General features: G+C 50.2%; 1 protein-coding gene across 1 annotated transcript in view; it reads left to right on the forward strand.

The window, feature by feature from the left end:
- Positions 1–14,815: 14,815 nt before the first annotated feature.
- The window catches only part of LOC147119961 (T-cell-specific surface glycoprotein CD28 homolog), a 34,930-nt gene continuing 24,301 nt past the window's right edge, over positions 14,816–25,444 (forward strand). Inside the window, exon 1 of the mRNA XM_085984186.1 lies at positions 14,816–14,969. Coding sequence (XP_085840312.1) covers positions 14,816–14,969 — 154 coding nt within the window. The remainder of the gene's footprint in view (positions 14,970–25,444) is intronic.

Here is a 25,444-nt window from a genome sequence, read left to right on the forward strand (position 1 = left end):
TTCCTTCAACTCTGGCCTCTGTTGTGCAACCCTCACTTCCTTTACCCAGCCATTGGAGGCAGTGCCTTCAGCCGTGGAATTCCCTCCCTAAGCCTTTCCACCTCCTGTAAAATGCTCCTGAAAACCTACCTCTTTGACCCAGCTTTTAGTCACCTGTCATAATATCACCACCTTTAGCTTAGTGTCAAGTTTTGTCTGATTACGCTCCTGTGAAGTGCCTTTTACTATGTTAAAGGCACTATAATAAATGCAAGTTGTTATTGCAAATTGCCTGTGTAGCAATGTGTAGAGTATTAGCGACCAAAAGTGAGAGAAAAAGTGGAGATGAGGTAGAAGATCAGCCATGATCTTACTGAATGGCCTACTGCTCCTAATTCTTATGTTTTTATGTTCTTAAAATCACTATCTGGGCATATGGGCAGGGTGTGGACAGTTACCCAAGTAAGAGTTCTTTACACGAAGACATGTAGCATAATGGAATAAAACAAATGAGTTAGAAGCACAAATTCAACTTAAACGGTATGTTGTAGTAGACATCACAGAGACCTGGCTACAAGTTGGGCATGATTGGGAGCTAAATATTCCAGGCTATAGGATATTTAGAAAGAGCTGGGAAAGGAGGAGGAGGTGTAGTAATATTGATAAAAGTCACAATTACAGCAGTAGAAATAAAGGATTTCAGTAAGTGATATCAGGCAGTGAAAGCACTTTGAGTAGAGTTAAGGAGCAACAAAGGATGCAAGATTCTGGTGAGAGTTGTCGACAGCCCTCCAGGCAATAGTGATGCAGTGGTGGGATGTATAAATACAGAGATCGGGGAAACGTAGCAAAAACAATGTGGTTATATCTATAGCTGAGTTTAAGATCTCAAGCACAGGGAGCCCAGTTTCAGAGGCCCTGAAGTGACTGGGCTCTCAGTGTCAGCCGTGGCTCAGTGGTAGCTCTCACCTCTGAGTCAGAAGATCGTGGGTTCAAGTCCCACTAAGACTTGAGCGCATAATCTAGGCTGACACTCCAGTGAAGTACTGAGGGAGTGCTGCACTGTCGGAGGTGCAGTCTTTCGGGTAAGATGTTAAACCGAGGCCCTTCTGCCCTCTCAGGTGAATGTAAAAGATCCCATGGCACTATTTCAGGGAAGAGTAGGGGAGTTCTCCCTGGTGTTCTGGCCACTATTTATCCCTCAGCCAACAGCTAAAACACATTGGCCTAGAAATTCAGTGGGTTGCGCCAGCCGCTAACGCCATAAAAGGGCTATATTTCCGGCGCTAGACACTTAGCACCTGAACGCAGTCCGATCTGCACCGACGCCCAAATTCAGTTGACATTTAGCGCCGGCGCAAAGTGTTTGCGCCCGCTCAGGTGCGCGCGCAGCTTATGACGTCATATCGTCGCGCAACGCTGTTTGTGCGCCGCAAACCGGAAATTCAGTGGCGCCTGCCCAATGTGGGCGTGGCGCTGCTAAGAACTGTGAGGTGGAACGCAAAAGAGGCCCTGTGGGCCTCGGGGAGCGCAAATTAAAGGGCACTTACACTGACCTATAAAGCCCAGCCATTTTGCTGCAATGACTTTACTGCTTTGGATTTCTGGACAGAGACCAAGGGACAGAGGTTACAGATTTGGGACAACATAGGGGAGGTATTTTTGGCTTCTGGCCAGTGCTTTGACATTTGATTCATTGTGATTTATCTGTTCTCAACTTTATTATGGGGGCTGTATGGGGGGCCAACCCTCAGTTGCAGCATTATGTGCGAAGGGCTCGCAGACGCTGTGAGAGAGGGCCAGCCATGCCTAGACGCAGAGGGGCCATCAGGCGTCGGCAACGTAGGCCTTACCCACTCAGGCAATACCGGCAGCAGGTGTCCTATCTCACCATGACTGCGGCGCATTGTGTGAAGAGGCTGCGCTTCAGAAGGGAGGTGGTTGCAGAGATCTGCCAGCTGCTTCACACAGATCTGCGTCCACAGCTGATGTGCAGGACGTCTCTCTCGGTGGAAGTGAAGGTCACGGTGGCTCTGAACTTTTATGCAAGTGGCTCCTTCCAAGCCGCTGCTGCGGACATAGCGAACATCTCCCAGTTCGCCGCGCATCGCTGCATCCGGCAGGTCACCGATGCACTTTATGCGAGGAGACACCAATTCATCTCCTTCCCCATGAACCGACAGAGGCAGGAGCAGCGTGCAGTCGGATTTGGCAGGATCGCGGGCTTCCCCATGGTGCAGGGCGCCATTGACTGCACGCATGTGGCTATGCGGGCACCTATCCACAATGCCGAGGATTACCGCAATGGGAAGGGCTACCATTCCCTAAATGTACAGCTGGTGTGTGACCACAGGCAGCGCATCCTAGCTGTCAATGCCCGCTTCCCAGGAAGCAGCCACGATGCATTTATCCTGCGCCAGACTACTGTGGCTGACATGTTCGAGGCACAGCCTCCACCAAGGGGATGGCTTATCGGGGACAAGGGCTACCCTTTGTGTACATGGCTCATGACCCCACTCCGCGCGCCCAGGACCCCAGCGGAGGAGGCATACAACGAAAGCCATCAAGCCACAAGGAACATCATCGAGCAAACGATAGGCGTCCTCAAGCAACGGTTCCGCTGCCTGGGTCGTTCCGGAGGATCTCTTCAGTATTCGCCGGATAGAGTCTCCCAGTTCGTCGTCGTGTGCTGCATGCTGCACAACCTGGCTATCCGCAGGACTCGGGCACTGCCACCTGGCATTGCACCACCACCTCAGGAGGACGAACAGGAGGAGGAGGAGGACCAGCCCAGGAGGGAGCGACAAGGGCCGTCCGCCGGGGGCTTATTGATCGACACTTCTAGGCCCCCTGTCAGGGAATGGCCTGTGGCAATGAACGCACCTGAGGCAGCCGCTCCGCAAGCCCTCAGCCGGTTAATGCAACAACCACTTCAAACATGACACCTGGACATGCTGAATAAATCAAAAGCTTTATTTCACAAACTCAGGGCCCTTCCCACATGAAACAGAAAAACAGACAAGACCCCCAAAAAACAGTCAAAAACATCTGTCACTCCCAAAACCTGGGGAGGACTAACAAAACTTGCCCATCCAAAAGGCCTTCAACAGCAGCCTTACAAAAATAAGCCCCCCCCCCCACAACAGAGACACCCCCATGAAAACAAAAAATGCCTTGATCCTCGGCCTTAACAAAATAATGCCCCCCACAACACAAGCCCCCCAATATAAAAGAAACCGCTCTCACCACGCTCTAATGGGTGTGCCGAGAGGGCGAGTCCTTAGACAGGCTTCTCCGGCCCCTGGCCGACCTGCTGCTCCGCCTCAACCTGGGCCCTGCGGGTGTGGCGAGGCTGGGGGAAGGCTCATGAGGGCCACAAAGCGTGTCGGCAGATGCCCTTGGGGGTCGGCCTAGACGAGGCCTGGCCCGGGAGGGGCCGGCTGCTGACTGCTGCAGCTGTGGCTGGGCAGCATCAGTCTTAGCAGCAGCTCGTCGCACCTTGGCTGGGGGAGTGGCAGTGTCGGCAGCACCATTGGGGGCAAGCTGGCTGATGGCAGGTGCGCGCTGCTCGCCAGAGACACTGGCACTCGGCCGGGCTGGCAGTGTAGCAAGCGCAGCAATCTGGGGGAGGCCAGACCGCTGTGCTGCAGCAGGGCGGCGGGTGCCATGGCGATGCCTCCGTGCCACAGCGAGTGTGGCAGAAGTGAGTGCCCGAACTGCCCTGGTATGTGCCCGCATCAGCTCTGCCAGTGTGTGGATGGCACCACTCATCTCGCGAGTCGCGTCCTGCACTGCCGCCAGTTGCTGCACACCCGCGTCCTGCGCTGCCGCGAGTTGCTGCACACCCCTGTCGTGCGCTGCGGCCAGTTGCTGGACACCCCTGTCGTGCGCTGCCGTGAGTTGTTCGAACCCCCTGGCCTGTGATTCCCCGAAAGCCACCACACTCTGAGCCAGGGACTCAATGGCGTGAGGCATCTGTTCGACCACCCCCATGAACTCTTGGTGGCGCCGCTCAGACGCCGCCGACATCTCATCGAGGACGCGCACCTCCTGGGCGAGGACCGTGTCCGGACTGGAGGGCGGACTCTCCCTCCGGGGAGAAGGCCGCCGAGCTGGCCGACCCTTCCCACGTGCGTCGACCCCACTTGGGCCAGGTTCTGCCCTCCCCTCCAACACCTCCCCCCTCTGGGCAGAAGGCCGGCGTGCTGCCGGAGCCTTCCCGCGTGCGTCCACCCTACTGGGACCAGCTTCGGCCCTCCCCTCCAACACCTCCCCCCTCTGGGGAGAAGGCTGGCGTGCTGCCGGACCCTTCCCGCGTGCGTCCACCCTACTGGGACCAGCTTCGGCCCTCCCCTCCAACACCTCCCCCTGGCTCTCCTGCAGGCCAGACGTCTCCCCTCCATTGCCATCCCCTGGCGCGGAGGAGGGTTCCCCCGATGTGCCGCCTTCCTCCTGGTCCTCGACGTCCTCCTCCTCCAAGGGCCTGGCTCTCTGCGCTTCAGGGCCCACCTCCTCCTCACCAGCTGAAAGCAGGAAGGCACAAGAGTAGCTTTAGAGTGAGGACAGGCCGTCAGCGAGGGAGGCCTGAGTGGTGCATTATGCGCATTTGTCGGTCAGTGGGAAAGGATGTAGATCTGAAGCGCGAGGGCAACGCGAGAGGTGCAACCGGTCATGTCCTTACCAGTGGGTACCAGTACAGGGTCCGCCTCGCCGATCGCGACAGGGCCAGTCACCCGGCCACGCATGAGTCGTGCCACGCTCTCCTCCAGATCAGTGAGCGCCTGGTACTCGGGACGGCCTCCACCAGTGACAGCCTGGCTCCTTACATTGCTCGCCAGCTTGGCCTGCAAGAGAAAGGACGGCCTCTAAGTACAGTGTGGTGCCCTGTCGCTGTGTGCACTGCCTCCCATGGTGGAATAGCTTGGCCAGTGTGGTGCCCTGTCGCTGGGTGCACTGCCTCCTATGGTGGAATAGCTTGGCCAGTGTGGTGCCCTGTTGCTGGGTGCACTGCCTCCCATGGTCGAATAGCTTGGCCAGTGTGTTAAGTGCAGAAAGTGCTATTGATGAACATGCAAGTGCCATTGCTGCGGGAGGAGGGCTGCCCATTAGGCCTTTGAGGTCCCTTTGCCCATAATGTGAGGTGCACATGCAAGGATGAGGGGGACACTGGAAAGGGTACTCACCTTCACCATCCGAGTGAGGTCGTTGAACTTCTTGCAGCATTGGTCCGCACTCCTGGGGACATCACAGGTGGATGACACCCTGCGGGCGATTTTGCCCCAGGCTCTCCTGTACTGGCTCCTGGGAGCCTTCCTGCCACTGTCCGGGCACAGGATCTCTCTTCTCTTCTCCACACCATGAATGAGCACACTCAGAGCATGCTCTGAGAAGCGCTGCGCTCGCTCACGGGCCCTCTCCATTGCTCCAGGCGCTATTTTGGCACACCAGTAGTGCTGAGGCCTAGCTGCAGGGCTCCAGTATGCAGGGCGTGGCAGCAGTCAAAGTCGACCCTTCCCCCTTTAAGAGCTGGCCGGCGTCAGGGTGTCTGCTGTCAATCAAAACATGACCGCACCTGCGCTGCGCCCGGCTTCGGCGTTATTAGGCCGCATCGCCGGCTTAGCGCCGGAACACAGCATTTCAACGCCAGTTTCAGCGCTCGGCCAAACTTAGGGCCAACTCTACTGAATTTCGGCGAAGTGGCCTACACTTTCCGGCGGCCGCTAACTTTAGCGAGCGCCCGACTTTAGCGCCCCAAAAGTGTCCAGACTGAATTTCTAGGCCATTATCTGGTCATTATCAGATTGCTGTTTGTTTGATGTGTGCAAATTGGCTGCTGTGTTTCCTATATTACAACAGTGACTACATTTCAAAAGTACTTAATTGTCTGTAAAGAGCTTTGGGCTGTCCTGAGGTCATGAAAGTCTTTCGCACCAAGTCCCATTCACCCATCACCCCTGTGCTCGCTGACCTACATTGGCTCCCAGTTAAGTAACGCCTCGATTTCAAAATTCTCATCCTTGTTTTCAAATCCCTCCATGGCCTCGCCCTTCCCTATCTCTGTAATCGCCTCCAGCCCCACAACCACCGCCACCCCGAGATATCTCCGCTCCTCTAATTCTGCCCTCTTGAGCATCCCTGATTATAATCGCGCAACCATTGGTGGCCGTGCCTTCTGTTGCCTAGGCCCTAAGCTCTGGAATTCCCTCCCTAAATCTCTCCGCCTCTCTATCTCTCTTTCCTCCCCTCTCTCTTTCCTCCTTTTAAGTCGCTCCTTAAAACCTACTTCTTTGACCAAGCTTTTGGTCACTTGCCCTAATTTCTCCTTATGTGGCTCGGTGTCAAATTTTTTGTCTTCTAATACTCCTGTGAAGCGCCTTGGGACGTTTTACTAGGTTAAAGGCACTATATAAATACAAGTTGTTATGGTGCACAACTCGCTCAGGGGGCCTGCACAAATGCTGGCCTTTTCAGGTGACAGCGTGAACTGCTGATGCTGAACTTGTGACTTGAGTCTGCAGTCAGGTCCTGTGAGACTCACCCCCTGGACTGTGCAGCTAAAGGAACCTTCACGGCTGGTTCCCTGGCTGGCGGATCGCGCCTGCTCCAGTCCCACCTATACTTGCTCCTTCTCACTCGTGCCCTGATATTTCATCGAGTTCTCCCTCCAACTCCCTTCTCACAGGTGCAGTGGTGTTGACACGATTTGCCCACTATAAGTAATGGACGGTAAAACTGAGACAATGTCAGCAGCTTACTAGTACCTAACCAAAATCTGCACCCTGACACAATTTTGCTACTACCTCACCTTGTCGGAGTCATCAACATCCTGAAGAGGAGAGTCGGAAGATTACAACTCGAGCCTCTGCCATCAGTAAATGTATGCAATCCCGTCACTCAGCCACTATTTCGCCATGCACCCCCCCCCCATACAAACAGTGGCAATGACCGCACTACAGTAGAGAGACACTCAGCTCCTGCAGACCAGGCGAACAGTTAGCAGGTACAAGCTGAGAGATATTTAATAAACATTTCAATCTGCCTGAAATCAGTAGCGCTTTTAAAACGGTAGAGAAGACTAAGTAATTATGATAATTGTACTTTATCGAGGCGTAAAAATCTTAATGAATTGGCCAAAATTACTGGCACACTCAATACATTGTAAGCAGCTTCTACTATGGTGATGGAAAATGGCTATGGGAAATGACCCGATATAGACGGTTGCCTAACATAAATGTGGCTGATCTAAGTGGTGGTGGGTACTGCATGTAGCCTCGCCATCTCCCCTCCCTCCCAGCAGGCGTGGCTGTTGCCTTGCTGGTGTTTACTATTGTCGGAGTGGGTGATGCCAGGTGCTGAGATGCTTGGTTGAGGCAGGACATTGGGCACCTAAAAGACAGAGGAAGAACATATCTCAGACTGCTGGCACCTCTTTAAACAAGTGTACTTGCCAAGACATTGTACTATTAAATACTGCAGTGTATGCTTGTGTGTGAAGGAAGGGTATGTAAGGGGTCTTTTTAACGAGCTTGTGGTGTGCGAGATCGATTCTTGATTTCACACTGCTCGTGAGCGGTTTCAAAGCGCTCCCCCCTCACTGATTCTAGACACTGGACTTATTGCCAGACTACCTTGATGTGTTGGCCCAACTTGTGACTCGGAAGACAAATGGATCAGGTGAGACAAGGTAAGTTTTAAAATTAATGGTTTCTTTATTTACAAGGAGAATAAAAACACAGGTGTAGTGTATGTACCCGTCTACCTTTAAGGGAACTATTGAATGTAACCGTTCACCTTTAAGGGAACTACTTTAGGTGTGGCACTATTTGTTTGGCTTCTGTATACTGTAATACCGATAGTGACCACACCAGTATATAAGTGTTGTAGCAGGATTTCTGGGGCAGATTCGCCCGGACCTTCGAATAGTAAAGACCTGTTTGTTTGTTACTTCTGAAGTCTGTGTATTTATTAACTGCACAACCTACAGACTTTACAGTGGCGACGAGTCCGATCGTACCCTGCGGCAAGATTACCATAAGCAACGAAGAGCGTCGAAGAGAGACAACCGCCCTCATCGTGTTACCAAAAGAAAACACGAGGCTGCAACAACAGAAAGCAGGAAGACTAACAACAAAAGCTGTATCAGCAACAGGCACTGACTACCCTTCTGCCACGGTGCGGAGTGAGCCGACCAGCAAGAAACAAGGCGGCCGAAGAGACTGTGAGTAGGGGAAGGTGTAGAAGCATCCGGAGGATAAGGGCAGAGCACTCGACCTCGGTCGAGGGGGAGCTGTGCCGGCCAGAAGTCGGGTCCAATGGCGTCGGGTGACAGCCGGACCGCGATCGGCGGGACAACCGGGGCAGCGACCGCAGCCACGAAGCGCTGAGCCTGCGAGTAGGCGCGGGAAGAGAAACCCAGCCGCAGCCAGGGAGGGAAACACCGGTCTGCGAGAGGGCTGGGGAGGTGAACGGGAACCGTGCGGGTGAGAGCCGGGTGCGGAGAGAGAGACTGCGAGGAGCCGGTCCAGCGGCTGAGCTGTTCTCCACCAACGGGGTACTCAAAGCCGGCAAAACCGAACGTGCGGGAGTGGGTGAGAGACACAGCCGAAAATGGGGTGAGAGACTGCGCGAGAGCCAGTCCAGCGGTGAGCTGTTCTCCACCAACGGGGTTCCCAGGGCCGGTAGCATCGAACGTGCGGGTGAGAGAGACAGAGCCGGGTACGGAGAGAGAGACTGCGCGAGAGCCAGTCCAGCGGCTGAACTGTCCTCCGCTAACGGGGTGTACCCAGCGCCGGTAGAGCCGTGCGGGCGGGAGGAAAAGACATAGCCGAGTAAGGGGAGCTGTGCGGTAGCCAGCCAGCGGCTGAACCTGTCCGCTGAGGGGGAAGCGTACCCCTTCCACCGGGAAGAAATGCGGGAAGCCGCCATTAGGCGGAGAAGACGCCAGAAGCGGGAAACCGCCATTGAAGTGGACGGGGCGAGAAAGGAAGAGCGGGAAACCGCCATTTTCGCGGGAAAACCGCCATCTTGATTGACATACCGCCATTGAAGTGGGCGGGGAGAGAAGGAAAGAGCGGGAAACCGCCGATTTCGCGGGAAAACCGCCATCTTAGAAACAAATAAATAAATAAGAAATACTGGTGCTGCTCCCAAGGGAAGAAAGATGCCTAAGCGAGGGAATATTAACGACTTTAGTTTTGAAATAGAAGACTGGGCCACGTACGTGGAACGCATAGAGATCTATTGCGAAGCCAACAAAATAGAGGAAGACGACAAGGCGATAACATTGCTAAACTCGATGGGGGCAAAAACATACGGGCTCTTGAAGCATCTAATAGCACCAAATAAACCAGCGGATCAGACCTTCGAAGAGATTGTGGCTGTGCTGAAGGACCACTTGAACCCCACACCGCTGATGCTGGCTGAACGATTCAAATTCTACGCAAGAACGCAGAAGAAAGACGAAAGCAATGCGGAATACTTGGTCGAACTGCGTAGGCTAGCGAAATACTGCCAGTTCGGAGGGAATCTGACAGAAGCGCTGCGGGACAAGTTCGTATGCGGATTGTCCAAAGAAGGGACGCAGAAGCGACTACTGGAAGAGAACGACCTCACACTGGACAGGGCTGTCCTTATAGCTGCATCGCACGAAGCCGCAGCGAAAGGAACGGCGGAAATGCAACGAAAGGCGGCGGCACTCGGGGTGGACCAAATTACTTCAAGCACAACAAAATGCTACCGTTGTGGGAAGACAACGCATGACCAGAATCAATGCTGGTTTAAGAACCAAGAGTGTAGGAAATGTGGCAAACTGGGTCACATCGCGAAGGTATGCCGGTCCGGGAAAAAGACCAATAGTCAAAGGAAGCCACCACCAGAAAAGTACAACAAGGTACACAAGGTGGCTGAGAAGAGTTCAGACGAACAGAATTCAGACTCAGACCCAAACAACCAGGAGCTGGGTAGTCTGAGAATCCACAATGTGGGTAAAGAAACGGATCTACAGGCCATCTGGGTCATACTAAAAATAGCTGGAGTCCAAGTAAGAATGGAGCTGGACACTGGATCAGCTCTATCAGTCATCAACCGAAGGGACTACCACCAGCTATTCTCTCACATACCTTTAAGAAATACCAAGTTCGTATTACAGACATACACGGGGCATAACGTATACCCCGTGGGGAAAATAAGAGTCAAGGTGAGAGATAGGGGTAAAGAACACCCAAGAATGAGCTTGTACGTATTACCTGAGGGAGGACCACCACTTCTAGGACGGGAGTGGTTTAAGAAAATAGACATGGAATGGCATTACCTAAAAGCCATAATGAGGGAGGACTCGGTGCAAGCTATTAGCTCAGATTCTGAAATGGATGATGATAAGACCAAGTCGAAAACGAAGACAGGCAGAAGGACTTATGGTACCAAGAAGAATAAAGCTGCAGAGCAGAACTCCAGGTTGACAGAGAATTCTGAGCCTGTTCAAGCAAAGGATTCATCCATGACGGAAGAACACCGAGCTCGGACGCAAACTTATGTCAAAGTACGACAACAATTAGAACAGTTGAGTGATCGTCTCGTACAGGAGATGAAAAATATGGAAAAGTTCTGGGACACCGAATGGGGGAACCTGGAAAGACTACAGAGACAGCTAGCTCAAGCAGAGAGCGACCATAGAGCCATCATGGCCAAATACCAATCACATTCCCCTGATGCTGTTCAGGAACTAGAATATTTACAGAATGAACCAAAGGAAGAGAAATCTTCAGGGAGCCAGGATTTTATTCCAGTTTTTCTTTACGACTCCTTACAAGCAGAGTGTGAGAAGTTGAAAGAACAGTATGAACAGGCCCAGGCTACAATTCAGAAGGGGGTTAACTCGGCAGCCTCCGAGAAGCTAGTTTCAGTAGAAGCATATGAACAACTAAAGGTTGAACATGAGCAAGAAGTCCAAAGGCTGCAGGAAATTCTTGATGAGCTCAAGGCCAAGACAGACTCATCGATAGAAGCTCCATCCATAGATGAGCAATTAGAGGTGAAAATCATGGCAGAGCATGAAAGACAGGATGTCCAAGAACTTATAAAAACATTGAAGGACACCCAAGACAAATATGAGGCGGCAATGTCTGAGGTTCAACAACTTGAAGAACAGATTCAACTGGGAATCCTTGCAGTGGAAGAACAGGACACTGTAAGAATGGTCCCTGAACATGAACTAGAGAGCATCAGGGCGCAACTTTTCCGAGCGCTGAAAGCCAAAGTTCAAGAGGAACGTAAGGTGGAAGTATTGGAGGAAGAGGTGGATGAAATGGAGAAGACTCTGACCCACCGTGTTCCCAGGGAAGAGTTAACGGTCGGCCAACTCCTTCATATGCTGAAGGACAAGACTCTACAAGGGGAACAATCTGAACACGAGCTTCAATCTTCAGGGGGAACGAGTTCGGAGCTCTCAAAAGTCACGGAGATAGCTGAGGTGGCAACACAAATTTTACAAGGATGCCAAAAGTACGTTGAATCACGTCAAGGTGAACAGAAGAAGGTGGAAACCGTTACTTCAGTAGAAGGGTTAAATAGCCTGATAACGCAATTACCGGTGGAAAGGAAGGTATTGAACTCACAAATGAGGTCCGTCGTGAAGGAATGGCAGATAACCCAGGAAGAGCGGGATGAATATGAATGCATGAAGAAGGCTTTTCAAGAAAGATGTTTAGGGAAGGAACCACCGTCAGCTAACGTCCAGACGGGTGAGGAGGAAGAAGAAGTCTCTCTCGCTGGCCTAACTCAGGACGAACCTGAATATTACCATGACCTGTTGAGTGACACTGAATATTATGAGGATGTGGTCTGCCCAGCTTGTGATGAAAACTCTCAAAGTGCTGAAATCCGGATGAAGCACTTAAGGTCTAAGGAACATAGAGAGTTGGTGGCGCTACAGATGGCAGCCGAGAAAGGAGCTCCGAGAGTTTCAAAAAGGCAGAAAAGAAAAAGAAGAAGCAGAAGATAATAACTGTCTAAAATATTAGCACTTCTACCATTCCAGGCGGGACATTATGAAAGGAGCTAAATTAGTTGAAAAACTGGAAAATGTCAAGACAGCCAGTTGGTTGTCAAAGTCCGCACTGCTGGTTCAACAGGACGAAAGTTCAAGCTGCTACGTCAAGAAAAAGGCTATGGAGGAGTCACGCTAGCCAGGTGAACCGGCTACCCCAAAGAAATGTTGTTCGGAACGAGTCAAGATCAGAGACTGAATCTATGAACTGTTTCCGCAGAGACGGAACCTGTGAACTGGTTCCACCGAGATTATATTTGTAAATTGTTTTATATGACATTGACTCCACCGAGACTATAGCTGTAATTTGTTTTATGGGAAGTTGAAGATATGTATGTTTAACGGGGACTCTGTAAGTAATAAACTAAAAAGGGAGGATTGTAGTGTATGTACCCGTCTACCTTTAAGGGAACTATTGAATGTAACCGTTCACCTTTAAGGGAACTACTTTAGGTGTGGCACTATTTGTTTGGCTTCTGTATACTGTAATACCGATAGTGACCACACCAGTATATAAGTGTTGTAGCAGGATTTCTGGGGCAGATTCGCCCGGACCTTCGAATAGTAAAGACCTGTTTGTTTGTTACTTCTGAAGTCTGTGTATTTATTAACTGCACAACCTACAGACTTTACAACAGGGAACAAAGAAACAACACAGACAAAATCATTAACACGCCTCCCAATGGGAACTAAAATTTAACACACAAGAATTACTTTGACTATCTTAAAATACATCAATTCATTAGCTGCGGTATAATAAAATGGGGGTGGGGAAAGCGCGCGGTACAACGAAGGATAAATAACACTCCCGATTACAAAGCCCTTAATATTAAAACCCTCCCGTCTCTAAAGTATCCCTCTACTAGGTCAGCTAGGTGGAGTTGGGCCTCTATGCTCACCAGGGTTTTAAAACTGTCCTCGACCTTGGTGCTCCTGTAGCTTCCGGGATTCCCAACTGATCTTCCTTCTGGGACGGGCTCCTGAACCTGCTCTCCTGCTCGAACTTGTAGAACCTCCGTGCTCCTCGAACCGTAATCGAACCTCCTAATCGGACCTCTCCACTCGAACCGTTCAACTTAACCTTAACCTCTCGTTGTTCTCTGCCTCCGATCGTACCTTCTGCCCGTCGATTTTCCCCCAACAGTTATACCGTTTCCTTGCCCTTATCTTTGGCGCCAAATCAGGGGTTTTCTTTTGTCAAAGTTTTGGGCCGGCTACTTTGACAAAAGCTGGTACTTTAGTTTAACGACTTTAATCATGGCCAAAACCAAACTGATGGGTTATGTCCCGTGCCCCGCTGAGTTTGATGCAGATAATGGGTCTTGTCTGTGCTCTGTGATTTCAGTGATGGGTTTACGTTTATCTGGCGATTAACATGACCTTTTCAAGTGCAAGTCCTTTGTTTTTGACTTCGTTACTGCTGCTACCTTTATTACCATATCAATTGCAGTCAGTCTGGAATTTTCCAATCGGTGGTGACTCAGGTTTCTTTAAGGTATTGCAGTGGTATGTCCTTCTGAAATGAGTCATGTGATCTGCCGACTCCATCTTGTGCTCTTAAAAATGTGGCCATTTCAGGGGTTTTAAAATGTAGGCTGTATTTTCCTGGATTTTGCGAATCCTACAGGTATGACTCAGGAGATGCAGAATGAAGAGCAGAGGCTGATGCTCACCATGTGATTGAACGTAGGAACAGGAGGAGGCCATTCTGGCCCTCAAGCCTGTTCCACCATTGAATTAGATCAATTTGTATCCTAACTCCATCCACCCACCTTGGCTCCACATCCCTTAATACGCTAGTCTAGCAAAAGTCTATCGATCTCGGATTTAAAATTGTTAATTGAGCTGGCACCTACTGCTTTTTGTGGCCGAGAGTTCCACATTTCTACCACCCTTTGCATGAAGAAGTGTTTCCAACTTCTCTTCTGAATGGCCTGGTTCTGATATTAAGGTTATGTCCCCTTGTCCTAGACTCCCCCACCAGTGGAAAAAGTTTCTATCTACACTATCAATTCCTTTTAAAATCCTAAAAACCTCAGTTAAATCACCCCTTAACCTTCTATATTCCAGGGTTTACAAGCCTAGTTTATGTAATCTCTCCTCATAGTTTAGCCCTTAGATCCTGGTAACATTCTGGTGAATCTGTGCTGCATTCTTTCCAAGGCCAATATATCCTTTCAAAGGTGCGCTGCCGAATACTGCTCCAGATGTGGTCTAACCAGGGCTTTGTACAGCTGTAGCAAAACGTCTTCCCTTTTGTATTCTAGCCCTCTAGTTATAAAGGTTAATATTCCATTAGCCTTTTTGATTGACTACTACGCTTCCTACAATACAACAATGACTACACTTCAAAATGGGCTGTAAAATGCTTTGGGACGTTCTGAGGTTGTGAAGGCGCTATTTAAATGCAAGTTTTTTCTTTCCTTCTTTCACTGCAATATCAGCTAATGTGGTGTGCACACACACATTAAAGTGATGCTGATGAGTTGGTCAGCATGGCCTGCATTTACATCTAATTTCTCATGAATATCATGACTCTGCTGCAGAGCTCCTCACACTTGTTGGAGGTTACGGTGGAGGGGAGGGTTTTAAGGAGATGGTTTGCAGTTGAGAAGAGAAGCCGGGGGTTATCTTTGCATTCCTGGATGATCCTGGAATAGTGAACAGTTTTGGTCGAGGAAGCAGGACCCGATAATGCTTGATGTGGTCCAGTCAGATCAGGTGGTGAATGGCTAAACCAGTTGTCCGCCATAAATGTTCAAGTCTGCGTCACTTGGACTTAAGGGAGTGAAGATGGGGGCTGTAATAAGTGGAATGACCAGGGTGGAAGAGAGTAAGGATTTTCCTGGGGACGAGGTTGGGGGAATGATTCAGCAGATTGTTAGCTACGGAAGTGTGGCAGAGGGAGGTCCAGTGGCTACACAGTTGGGAGTTGGAAAGTGCCATTGTAAGTGCATTAGATGGTGCATTGGCCATGCGTACGTCAAGCTTTGTGTATTTTTCCATGCAGTCAGTTCATTTTTAACTGCATAACAGCATGCAAATGAACACCTCTCCATTTTTCCCCTGTCTGTTTCTCATTCTCCATCCAGTTTCTGTCTCTTTAATCTTTGTCTCTGTTTTCTTTCTCGGTCTCTCTTTTTGTGTACTTCTTTCTCAGTCTCCCTCTCTGTCTGTCATGCTCATTTTGTTTCTTTCTCTCTTGCACTCTTTGGGCAAGATTTTCATTGGGCCGTGGAGGCGTGCGCCTGGTTAAAATTGCAAAAACTGGCAGGCAGGCCCGACCCCACCTCCATCCCGCTTCCAAGCAATTTTCAAAAATTTGTGTCTGATGGTCCCGTCTCCGTCCCGCCTCCAAGAGGCGGGATAGGCCGTTAAGGCCCTTAACAAGCACTAAATTGCCTCTATAATGCCATTTTGAATGGCCATTGCGATTTTAACCCTTTTCCCACGTGAAACACGCCTGTTCTGAAACACGACAGTGAAACCTGGCGGGAGCACAATTGGATTGCTGACTATCAGCTGCAGCTCAACCATTAAAGAGGAGATTTGATCAGCCATCATTTGCAGGTGGCAGGACTTTGTAGTCTCGGGTCTGGGGGAACTTTTAGAAGGCATAACCACAGCTGTGGAAGTTTGGAGCCTGACACCCATCTCCAGTGTGACCTCCTGGGAAACCCCTCTCGCCACCTTCACTGAGCGCTTCCTCAACTGAGGCATCTACCAGAAGCATGGGAGCCATTTATTTCCTCCCCTTCTGGATATTAGATGAGGCCGAACAACAGCAGTAACAACAACAGCAGCAGCAACTACAACAGCAGGCCCCAACAGCAGCAGCAACAACAGGTGCGCCAAGCTGCTGCTCGCACATCTGAAGATGCACAGGTCAGAAGGGGCCAGCGCATGGAAGCCCGTCAGTGCAGGAGATACCCCCCAAACAGGGTCTACAGACACAGGGTCAGCTATCTCAACATGTCTGAGCAGCAGTGTCAAAGGCAGCTCCGACTTTCGCGAGAGGTAGTGGGTGACATCTGTGCAATGCTGCAACAAGACCTGCAGGCCAGAGGACCAGGTGGACAACCCTTACCAGTAGCCGTCAAAGTCACCACCGCACTCAACTTTTTTGCCTCAGGCTCATTCCAGGGATCAGCAGCAGACATCAGCGGCATCTCCCAGGCGGCCGCACACACTTGCATCACGCAGGTAACCGATGCCCTTTTTGCCCTCGCGCACAATCACATCCATTTCACCAAGGATCGCGCAAGTGTCACGGCACGAGCGGTTGGATTAGCTCATCTAGCAGGCTTTCCAAGGGTGCAGGGTGTCATTGACTGCACACGTGGCCCTTAAGGCACCCATCAAAATCCAGGTATTTTTGTCAATTGCAAGGGCTTCCACTCCCTTAACGTTCAGCTGGTGTGTGACCACAAGAAGGAAATTTTGCATGTTTGTGGCAAGTACCCTGGCAGTTGCCATGACTCCTTCATACTGTGCCAGTCTAGTGTGCCTCTGCTATTAAGTCCGCCAGACCAACTTAACGGATGGCTACTTGGAGACAAGGGCTATCCCCTGAGGACGTGGCTAATGATGCCGTTGAGGAGACCATCCAACGAAGCTGAGGAGAGCTACAACTCCAGCCACATGTCCACCAGAGCCATAATCGAGCAAACCATCGGTTTGCTGAAGATGTGCTTCAGATGCCTGGATAGATCAGGTGGAGCCTTGCAGTACTCAGCAGCCAGGGTCTCCAGAATCGTCGTGGTTTGCTGTGCACTTCACAACATTGCACAGCGTCGTGGCTTGCAGATTCCTGAGGACCAAGTGGCTCCTCACATATCCTCCTCAGATGAGGAGGAGGAGGAGAGCGAAAACTAACATCCTGCAGAGGCCCATCAACCAGCGGCAGCAGTATGCGAGAACATAGCTGCCTGGGATGCAAGGAACGCACTCATCTTGGCCAGATTTGCTTAGCCTAGCCACTCAAGCACTTTTGCCTCGCATCTTCTTACCTGAGCATTGACAATGGCCACGAACCACCTGATTCCTAGCAATTTGACCACCATACTGACAATTGCAAGTAATCCTAAGCCCTCAATGTGGAAGTCCCATTCGCAAAATGACACACGCCACAACTGCATCAGTAGGCCATCAGATTTTTTATGTACATGATTCATATGATGGCTTTTACACATAAAACATCAAATTTCACCCAAGTGACTACCCTTGTGACTATTTGTGCAGTATCTTTCTCTTACACGTGCTCCTACGTGGTGCTTCCCCTGTGGCTTCAGCAGATGTGGAGGCCCCTTGCTCAGTTTCTTGCTGCTCCTGTCTCAACACCTTTGGCGGGCGTCCTCTGGGGTGGCAAACCTGTGAGGGCTCATCAACAGTCTGCTGCTCCTGCGGCTGTGCAGGGGTTGAGATGCCGATCTCAGTTGGGTGTGGACTCTGGTGGGGCTCTGACCGAGGGCTCTGCGGTGGCATGGAAGTGTGAGGGCTTGGAGAGGAGCCCCCACTTCCTGGATGTCTGCCACCAACTTCCCTCTCATGGGTCAGGTCCCCCTCAGCGCTTGCAAGTGGCTTGAGAGCACCTTGCTGCACATCAGGGGGGCCATGAGGACCCGTATCTGCACTGGCAGTCCTATTCAGAGGGACTGCCATGAAGGTCTGGTTTCTCTGTTCAATAGCTGACCATCGCTCTTCCAGAGATGTCAGTCTATTCTGAACACTCACCATGTTTTCAACACTCTGGCGACTTAGTACCTCCATGGAGGTTGCCATCCTTTCCATGTTTATGCGTTCATGCGCCAATGACTCCACAAAGGCTCTGTTCATGTTAGCGAGGGACTCCTCCATTCGCTCCACACTCGCAGCGACACTGGAGACAAAACCTGCCAGAGACTCCTGCATCTTTTCCTGGAGTTCCATCACCTCTGATCTTATGAATGGACCCAGAGGCAGAGGATTGACATGCAGCTGAGCCGAGCTGGCAGAGTCCTGCGTCCTCCAACTAGGACTCTCCACTGCTGTCCCTGTCTCCACAATCTGTTGATGCTCACTTGTGAGCTGTGATACACCAGGTGACAACACTTCTCTATGTCCCGAAGGTCCCACCGAGGTGTGAGTGTCTGCGCTGGTGCTGGGTGCGCTTAATTCTGCTGACGCTGCGCCCTCAGAGGTTGCAGCTTCCTCTGAGGAGTCTGGAAGCTCAGCCTGTTCCTCCTGGCTAGTGGGGACGGGTGCTTGCGATGGTCCTGTGGAGGAGTAAAGGAAAGAGTCAGAGATGTGATGCCAAGGTTACATGCACATTGCATATTGCAGATGACCATTAGTCCATCTGTTAGAGCTTCCGAAACATTATCAATGACTCATGCAATGTCAATGAGAGAGATGGAAAACTATTCTGTCACCAGCTTGGTGTGATGCACCCGTCTGTCCGTCCCCCACATGCGCATTGTCCTCCACTCCTGCGATCTCCAGGACCGCCTCCTCCCAGGGGGTGAGGTGGGCTACTGATGGTGGCCCTCCTCCTGTCCTTGCTCATTCTCTTTTATTGTGAGCTCTCTTTTCCTGCAATGAGGGAGACAAGTGGAGGTTGAGTGAGAATGAAGGAGTGAGTGTAGAGAATCCATAGCATAGATGCTTAGAAGGAGACAAAGATGGAGTGAGGTGGCAAGACCAAGGGACCTTCCTGTGTCATAGAGCCATAGAGTTTTACAGCACAGAAAGAGGCCCTTCGGCCCATCGTGTCTGCGCCGCCCATCCATCCCTGTCCAGTCTAATCCCATTTTCCAGCATTTGGTCCATAGCCTTGTATGCAATGGCATTTCAAGTGCTCATCCAAATGCTTCTTGAATGTTGTGAGGGTTCCTGCCTCTACCACCCTTTCAGGCATTGAGTTCCACATTCCAACCACCCTCTGGGTGAAAAAGTTCCTCCTCAAATCCCCTCTAAATCTCCTGCCCCTTACCCTGAATCTATGCCCCCTTGTTATTGACCCCCCTACTAAGGGGAAAAGTTCCTCTTTGTCTACCCTATCTATGCCCCTCATCATTTTGTACACCTCAATCAGGTCCCCCCTCAGCCTTCTTTGCTCCAAGGAAAACAACCCCAGCCTGTCCAGCCTCTCTTCATAGCTGAGGCGCTCCATCCCAGGTAACATCCTGGTGAATCTTCTCTGCACCCTCTCCAAAGCAATCACATCCTTCCTATAGTGAGGCGACCAGAACTGCACACAGTACTCCAGCTGTGGCCTCACCAGTGTTTTGTACAGCTCCATCATAACCTCCCTGCTCTTATATTCTATGCCTCGGCTAATGAAGGCAAGTATCCCATATGCCTTTTTAACCACCTTATCTACCTGTTCCGCTGCCTTCAGGGATCTATGTACATGTACACCAAGGTCCCTCTGACCCTCTGTACTTCCTAGGGTCCTACCACTCATTGTGTATTCCCTTGCCTTATTTGTCCGTCCAAAATGCATCACCTCGCACTTTTCAGGGTTAAATTCCATTTGCCACTTTTCCGCCCATCTGACCAACCCGTTTATATCGTCCTGTAGCCTGAGGCTTTCCTCCTCACAATTTACCACCCCACCAATTTTCGTGTCATCTGCGAACTTACTGATCATACCTTTTACATTCTCATCCAAATCATTTATGTAGATCACAAACAAAAAGGGACCCAGCACCGATCCCTGAGGTACCCCACTGGACACAGGCTTCCAGTCACAAAAGCAACCTTCGACCATCACCCTCTGCCTCCTGCCACTCAGCCAGTTTAGGATCCAACGCGCCAAGGCACCCTGGATCCCATGGGCTCTTACCTTCTTGACCAGTCTCCTATGCGGGACTTTGTCAAAAGCTTTACTGAAGTCCATGTAAACCACAGCCACAGCATTTCCCTCATCCACCCCCCCTAGTCACCCCCTCGAAAAATTCAATCAGATTTGTCAGACATGATTTACCCTTGACAAAGCCATGCTGACTATCCCCGATTAATCCTTGCCTCTCCAAGTGGAGACTAATTTTGTCCCTCAGAATTTTTTCCAATAATTTCCCTACCACAGATGTTAGGCTCACTGGCCTGTAATTCCCTGGTTTATCCCTGTGTTGTCAGTTGTTTTCATAGCATCAGAGTGTGAGGGCTGCATAGTCGAATAGTTAGGTGAATGTGAGCATAGAGAGAGATGGAATGGGTAAGGGTGCATGGATGTCAGTGTCAAGTGGGATGTGGAGGAAGAGATTGCTAAAGCTGAGTGTTGGTGAGGAAAGGCAATGGGGATCAAATTGAGAGTGATGGGAAAGTCATACTCCCTTTTCCAGTGCGCTGAAGGTCATGAAATCTCTTCCTGCACTGTATCCAGGTTCTGCAGGTAGCCAATAAGATGTTGCCCTCCTCTGCCACTTGCAGCCACACAGCCTTTGTCTGCTGGGGAGGCTTCTTCCTCCCTGATGAAGGGAAGAGCACCTCCTTGTGAGCTCTTGCTCCCTCCACTACAGCCTGCAGGGCAACGTCGTCGAAATGGGGTGCAGACCTCAGTCTTTCTCTGGCCATTCTGCTTCCAGCTCAGTGTATCAGCAAAGGTCAAAAGGTTGGTAGTCTGCAGAAGAAGCAAGGCTTCTTGCAGACCTTAAATGTAGCAGCAATGATGACATCATCGAAGGCGACTTTCAGACTGGAGAAACTCATTTGCCATGGGTTCCCACACGTTGGAACTCAATTGGGCAATTTAGTTGAAATAGCATCAATCTCCCACATCGAATTAGATTTGTGTGGATAACACGTAATGCGGATTACATGACACCAACCCGCACCTGAATGAAAATCCAGCCCAAATGTCTGCCATGCTGTCTCTGTTTATTTCTTTGTCTCTTTTCCTCCACTTCTTTCTCTAATCTCTCCTCTCTGTTGCTTTCTGTCATAGTTTCCCTCTCTCCCTGTCTCTCGCTCATTATACTCTATTGCTCTCTCTCTCTGCTACTGTCTCTCTATCACATTCTATCTCTGCTAGTGTCTATCACATTCTGTCTCTTATTGTCTCTCTGTCACATTCTGTCTCTGTTAGTGTCTATCACATTCTGTCTCTCTGTCACATTCTATCTCTGCTAGTGTCTATCACATTCTGGGGGAGAAATTCGGTATCGCCCTGTTTGGGGCACAATTATCGGCCGGGCGCAAAGTTCAGCGTCTGGTGCTAATTATCGCCTCCGACTGCAAACTTGGCTTCTATCGCCCCTGGAGGTGATTGGAGTGCTAAATCAGGTGCTACACACCTCTCTTAAGGAGCTAACGCCAAGGAGCAAGGTGCTACTTCAGAGCGCTGGCGAAGCTCATGTGATGTCAGATAGCAATGGACCACAGACACACTGGCGCCAGCCAGTTCTTAAAGGGGATGGTTGATCTTGCTCTCCATCCACACCCTGCTCATTGCAGCCTTGACTCTCAGCCTGGAGAGACCTGTACATCAATTCTGCTGGAAAGAACAATGGAGAGGCCCAGGGAAAGAGCTCAGAGTGCAATCCCCATAGCCTCTTCTAAATCGATGCAAGGAAGGTCAAATCAAAATGAACCTGCAAAGTGCAACTCAGTACCCAAAACTCCTTCACACGGCGTTGAATCTCTCCAGAAGTCTCAGTCTCTCTCTCTCTCTCAGAATGCGTGGTGCAAAAATGTAGCCAACAAAAAAAGGCAGGAAGCGGCCGCCTTTAAATAGCGCTCCCCAATCCTTTCCCGACTGCAAAACGCTCCCCTATACCTGTCGTTGCTAGCGGCAGGCGGAAAGGCAGGGGGCGCCACTCAATATCTGGTCCGAGGCGCTACCGGGGCGTTGCAAAATGTCTGGTCAATTTTGCGAGTGGCGCAAACATCGCCGCGCCCGGGCGCTAGTTGCTTTGCGCCCCGTTAGCACCTTCTTAGGGCACTAACAGGAGGCGCAAAGCAACCAGATTTTTCCCCCTCTGTCTCTCTGTTATTGTCTCTCTATCACATTCTGTCTTTCTCTCCCACTGGAATTGCTCTTTCCCAGTCTGCTTGGGGTGAGTGGAGAACTTCCTGTCAGCTGGCGCTGTGTTGCTGCCACTGTCTGGTTTCCTCACAGGACAGCCAACTTTCTGCAGTGCAGAGATCTGGAGGGGTGGGCACAGAGGGTAGGAGGCAAAACAAGAGCGCTAGCTTGAAAAGATACTTCCATTAGGCTATAACCTCAGTACCTAACATTCCCAACATGAGCGCAGAATGTGATGCCGTGTAGGAGGGAAAGGGAAATGGGAGCCTCATCGTCAGTACTTCCGGTGCAGATTACAATCTCCAAAACCCACACAAACCGCTTCCTATTACTCATCACCATATAAATAATAGGCTCTGCAGCCTTCAGTGCCATTTGAAATAAACAGCGTGCAGGACCCAGATCATCAGACTCATGGAGTGCCTCCCGCAGCTGCTGGTGATCTTCCTCTGGGTGCACACAGCTGGGAGGTTAGATGGTAAGAACACTCTTTTTGTGTAGTTTTGTCTCAGGAAATATTTGTAGCCTCAGATTTCTCCTCAAAAATGTTTATGTGCATATTTCTCTCATTAAAAACCTTGAAGGGACACCATCCAACACCCCCACCCCAACCCCCGCCTCCCAGCAATGCATCAGTCCCGGGTCTGTGTTGGATTTGCTATCTGAGCCAGGGAGGAGAGTTTGGGGAAATAGCTGGGTCTTCGGGTCTATGGGCTGGGAAGAACCAAGACACCTGCTTCAGATTGCTTTCCAGTGGGACCCCATTTGGAAATGTGTGTGCATTGACTTTGGATAAAGAGAGGAGAGGGGCCAGTTATGGTGAATCAAAGTCTATATATTGTACACAGAATACTGGAAATCTGCAGCAATTAAAACAAAAAAGGACTTGCATTTATATAGCGCCTTTCATATCCTCGAGGCGTCTCAAAGCACTTCACAGCCAATTAAGTACTTCTGAAGTACCACAAACAGCAAGGAGGTAAATGACCAGATAATCTGTTTTAGGTGTTAGTTGAGGGATAAACATTGGCCAGGACACCGGGAAGAACTCCCCCGCCCTTCTTCGAAATATTGCTATGGGATTTTTTACATCCACCTGAGAGAGCAGATGGGTACCTCGGTTTAACACCTTGTCCAGAAATATAATAACATCCAAAACAAAGTACTGTGGATCATTTCTGTAGGGCGGATATGGAGAAACGGTTTCCATTTGTGAGCGAGCCCAGAACAAGGGGGCATAAATATAAGATCGCCACTAACAGACCAAATAAATAATTTAGGAGGAATTTCTTTACACAGAGAGTGGTGAGAATGTGGAGCTCACTGCAACTTGGAATGGTAGAAGCAGAGAGCATTGATACGTTTAAGAGGAGGTTTGATGTATACATGTGGGAGAAGGGCTTAGAGGGATGGAGGGCAGGGTGAGAAGAGGTCATTGGAGTCAAGGAAGCTGGTGTGGAGTAGAAACACTGGCACAGACCAGTTGGGCCGAATGGCCTGTTTCTGTGCTGTGTAATTTCACAGACTGAGGCAGTCAGTGGAGAGAGGCTGAGGCTGCTAATATCGAAATTGATCCCACAATGGCGGAGGGAGGAAATAATGGTGAGTGTCATAAGACGTGGGAGATTCCAGCAGCTTCAGGTATCACACTGAACAAAACTTTTTTATTATTTTCAATATGGAGTATACGACAAGAGGGAAATTTGTGATATTATCGCATGAATGTTGATGTGCCCATATCAAATTCTATTCCCCGCTTTAATGGGGCTGATTAACTCCATTTCAAATGAGACAGGTTGGGAACAGAATCTAAAAGAAATATTTGCAGCTATACTCGAGACCTCAGGATGCCCAAAGCGCTTTACAGGCTAGCACTTTTTGAAGTGTAGTCACTGTTGTAATGTAGGGAAATGCGGCAAGCCCCTTAATTGAGGAGGAGGGGTGGGGAAATGGGCCTCTGCCCAGTCTTACGACAGAAGAATCGACGAGTTACGGTCTTCTGTGGAACTGTACACCCCTGGGGGGAGGAAGGAAAAAACCCAAGATGAAAAGATTACAACCTGTAAAATTATTGCTGTCTTGTTTCCGTGATGAAACGATAAACAACGTCATCTGAAACGATGATAACATTTTGACCTTTGTTTTTGACGACTTAGTTATCGCTACCCTCGCGCCTCATGCACCATCAGAGAATTTCAGAAACACTTTGAGCTTGGAAGCCACTTTATGGCTGTCAGTATGAGATAAACCACGATGAAAGACTTCACCATTGGGGGTCCTCTTCACACACTGAGTCAGCACCAATTCTTCTTCATTGCACATCTTCTACTGCTGAAACTCTTGTTTGTTTTAAGTGTGGCTGAGTGGCAGCTATTGATGGTAGCTGCGGCCACTGGGCTGGGGGGAGTTACTGAGGCTGATGGTGTGAGACGGAGCTCGATGGGCCCCAGTAAAGCCTGCAACTCACTGATCCCTCCACTCCTCATTTGTGTGAGCCTGTGCATTGAACGTTGGTAGGCTATTCGACTGTATATTAAAGTTGAACCTGGTCCTGCACCCACCCAACATTCGCACATACCCAGCTCCCAGCCAGGGTCAGAGGACAGTGAGCAGGTGTCAGCTGTGGCTCAGTGAGTCAGAAGGTCATGGGTTCAAGTACAACTCCCAGGGACTTGAGCACAAAATCTAAACTGACACTCCAGTGCGGTACTACCCTGGAGATGGAGCTGCCATCTTTCGGATGAGATGTTAATCTGAGGCCCCGTCTGACCTCTCGGGTAGACGTAAAAGATGCCACAGAAATAGTTCAAAGTGAGCAGGGGACTTCTCCTAACCAATATTTATCCCTCAACCATCACCAAAAAACAGATCACCTGGTCATTTATCTCATTGCTGTTTGTGGCTGGTGCATTTTCTTACATTACAATGGTGATTACAGTTCAAAAGCACTTCACTGTCTCTGTTTTTCTGACTCTCTTTTTCTCTGTCTCTCTCTCTATCAGGTTTTGGTATTGGCCTGTTTCTCTCTCCTTAGTTCAGGGGGCTTAGCCCCGTACTGTATGAAAACACTTGCTTTTGTTTAATACGATTCTTTCACTGCGGTACTAATTGTCCCTGCTGATTAAACTGCATTTATAAAATGATGAGTCGCATCTGTGGTTAAAATTCAAAGTTGCCATGATCCTCTGCCGTTGGGAGACTGTCACTTCTAACACACGCAGACCCCACTTCTGCCAGGTCCTGGTCCCAGTGTGCTAGTAAGCCTTGCCCCAAGCATGCATGTTCTGATTGTGCTGTGAATGTGTCCCCTCCAGTCCAGGACTTCTGGACCCTGGTAGCCAACATGCCAGGGTCCCTGCTCCACCGCTGGAGAGTGGCAGATCAGGACTTCTGGCCATCTGCAACTATGGAGAAGG

Source organism: Somniosus microcephalus, chromosome 4, assembly GCF_052327205.1.
Source record: "Somniosus microcephalus isolate GS21.2 chromosome 4, FLI_Smic_1.0, whole genome shotgun sequence".
In the NCBI taxonomy this organism is placed as follows: Eukaryota; Metazoa; Chordata; class Chondrichthyes; order Squaliformes; family Somniosidae; genus Somniosus; species Somniosus microcephalus.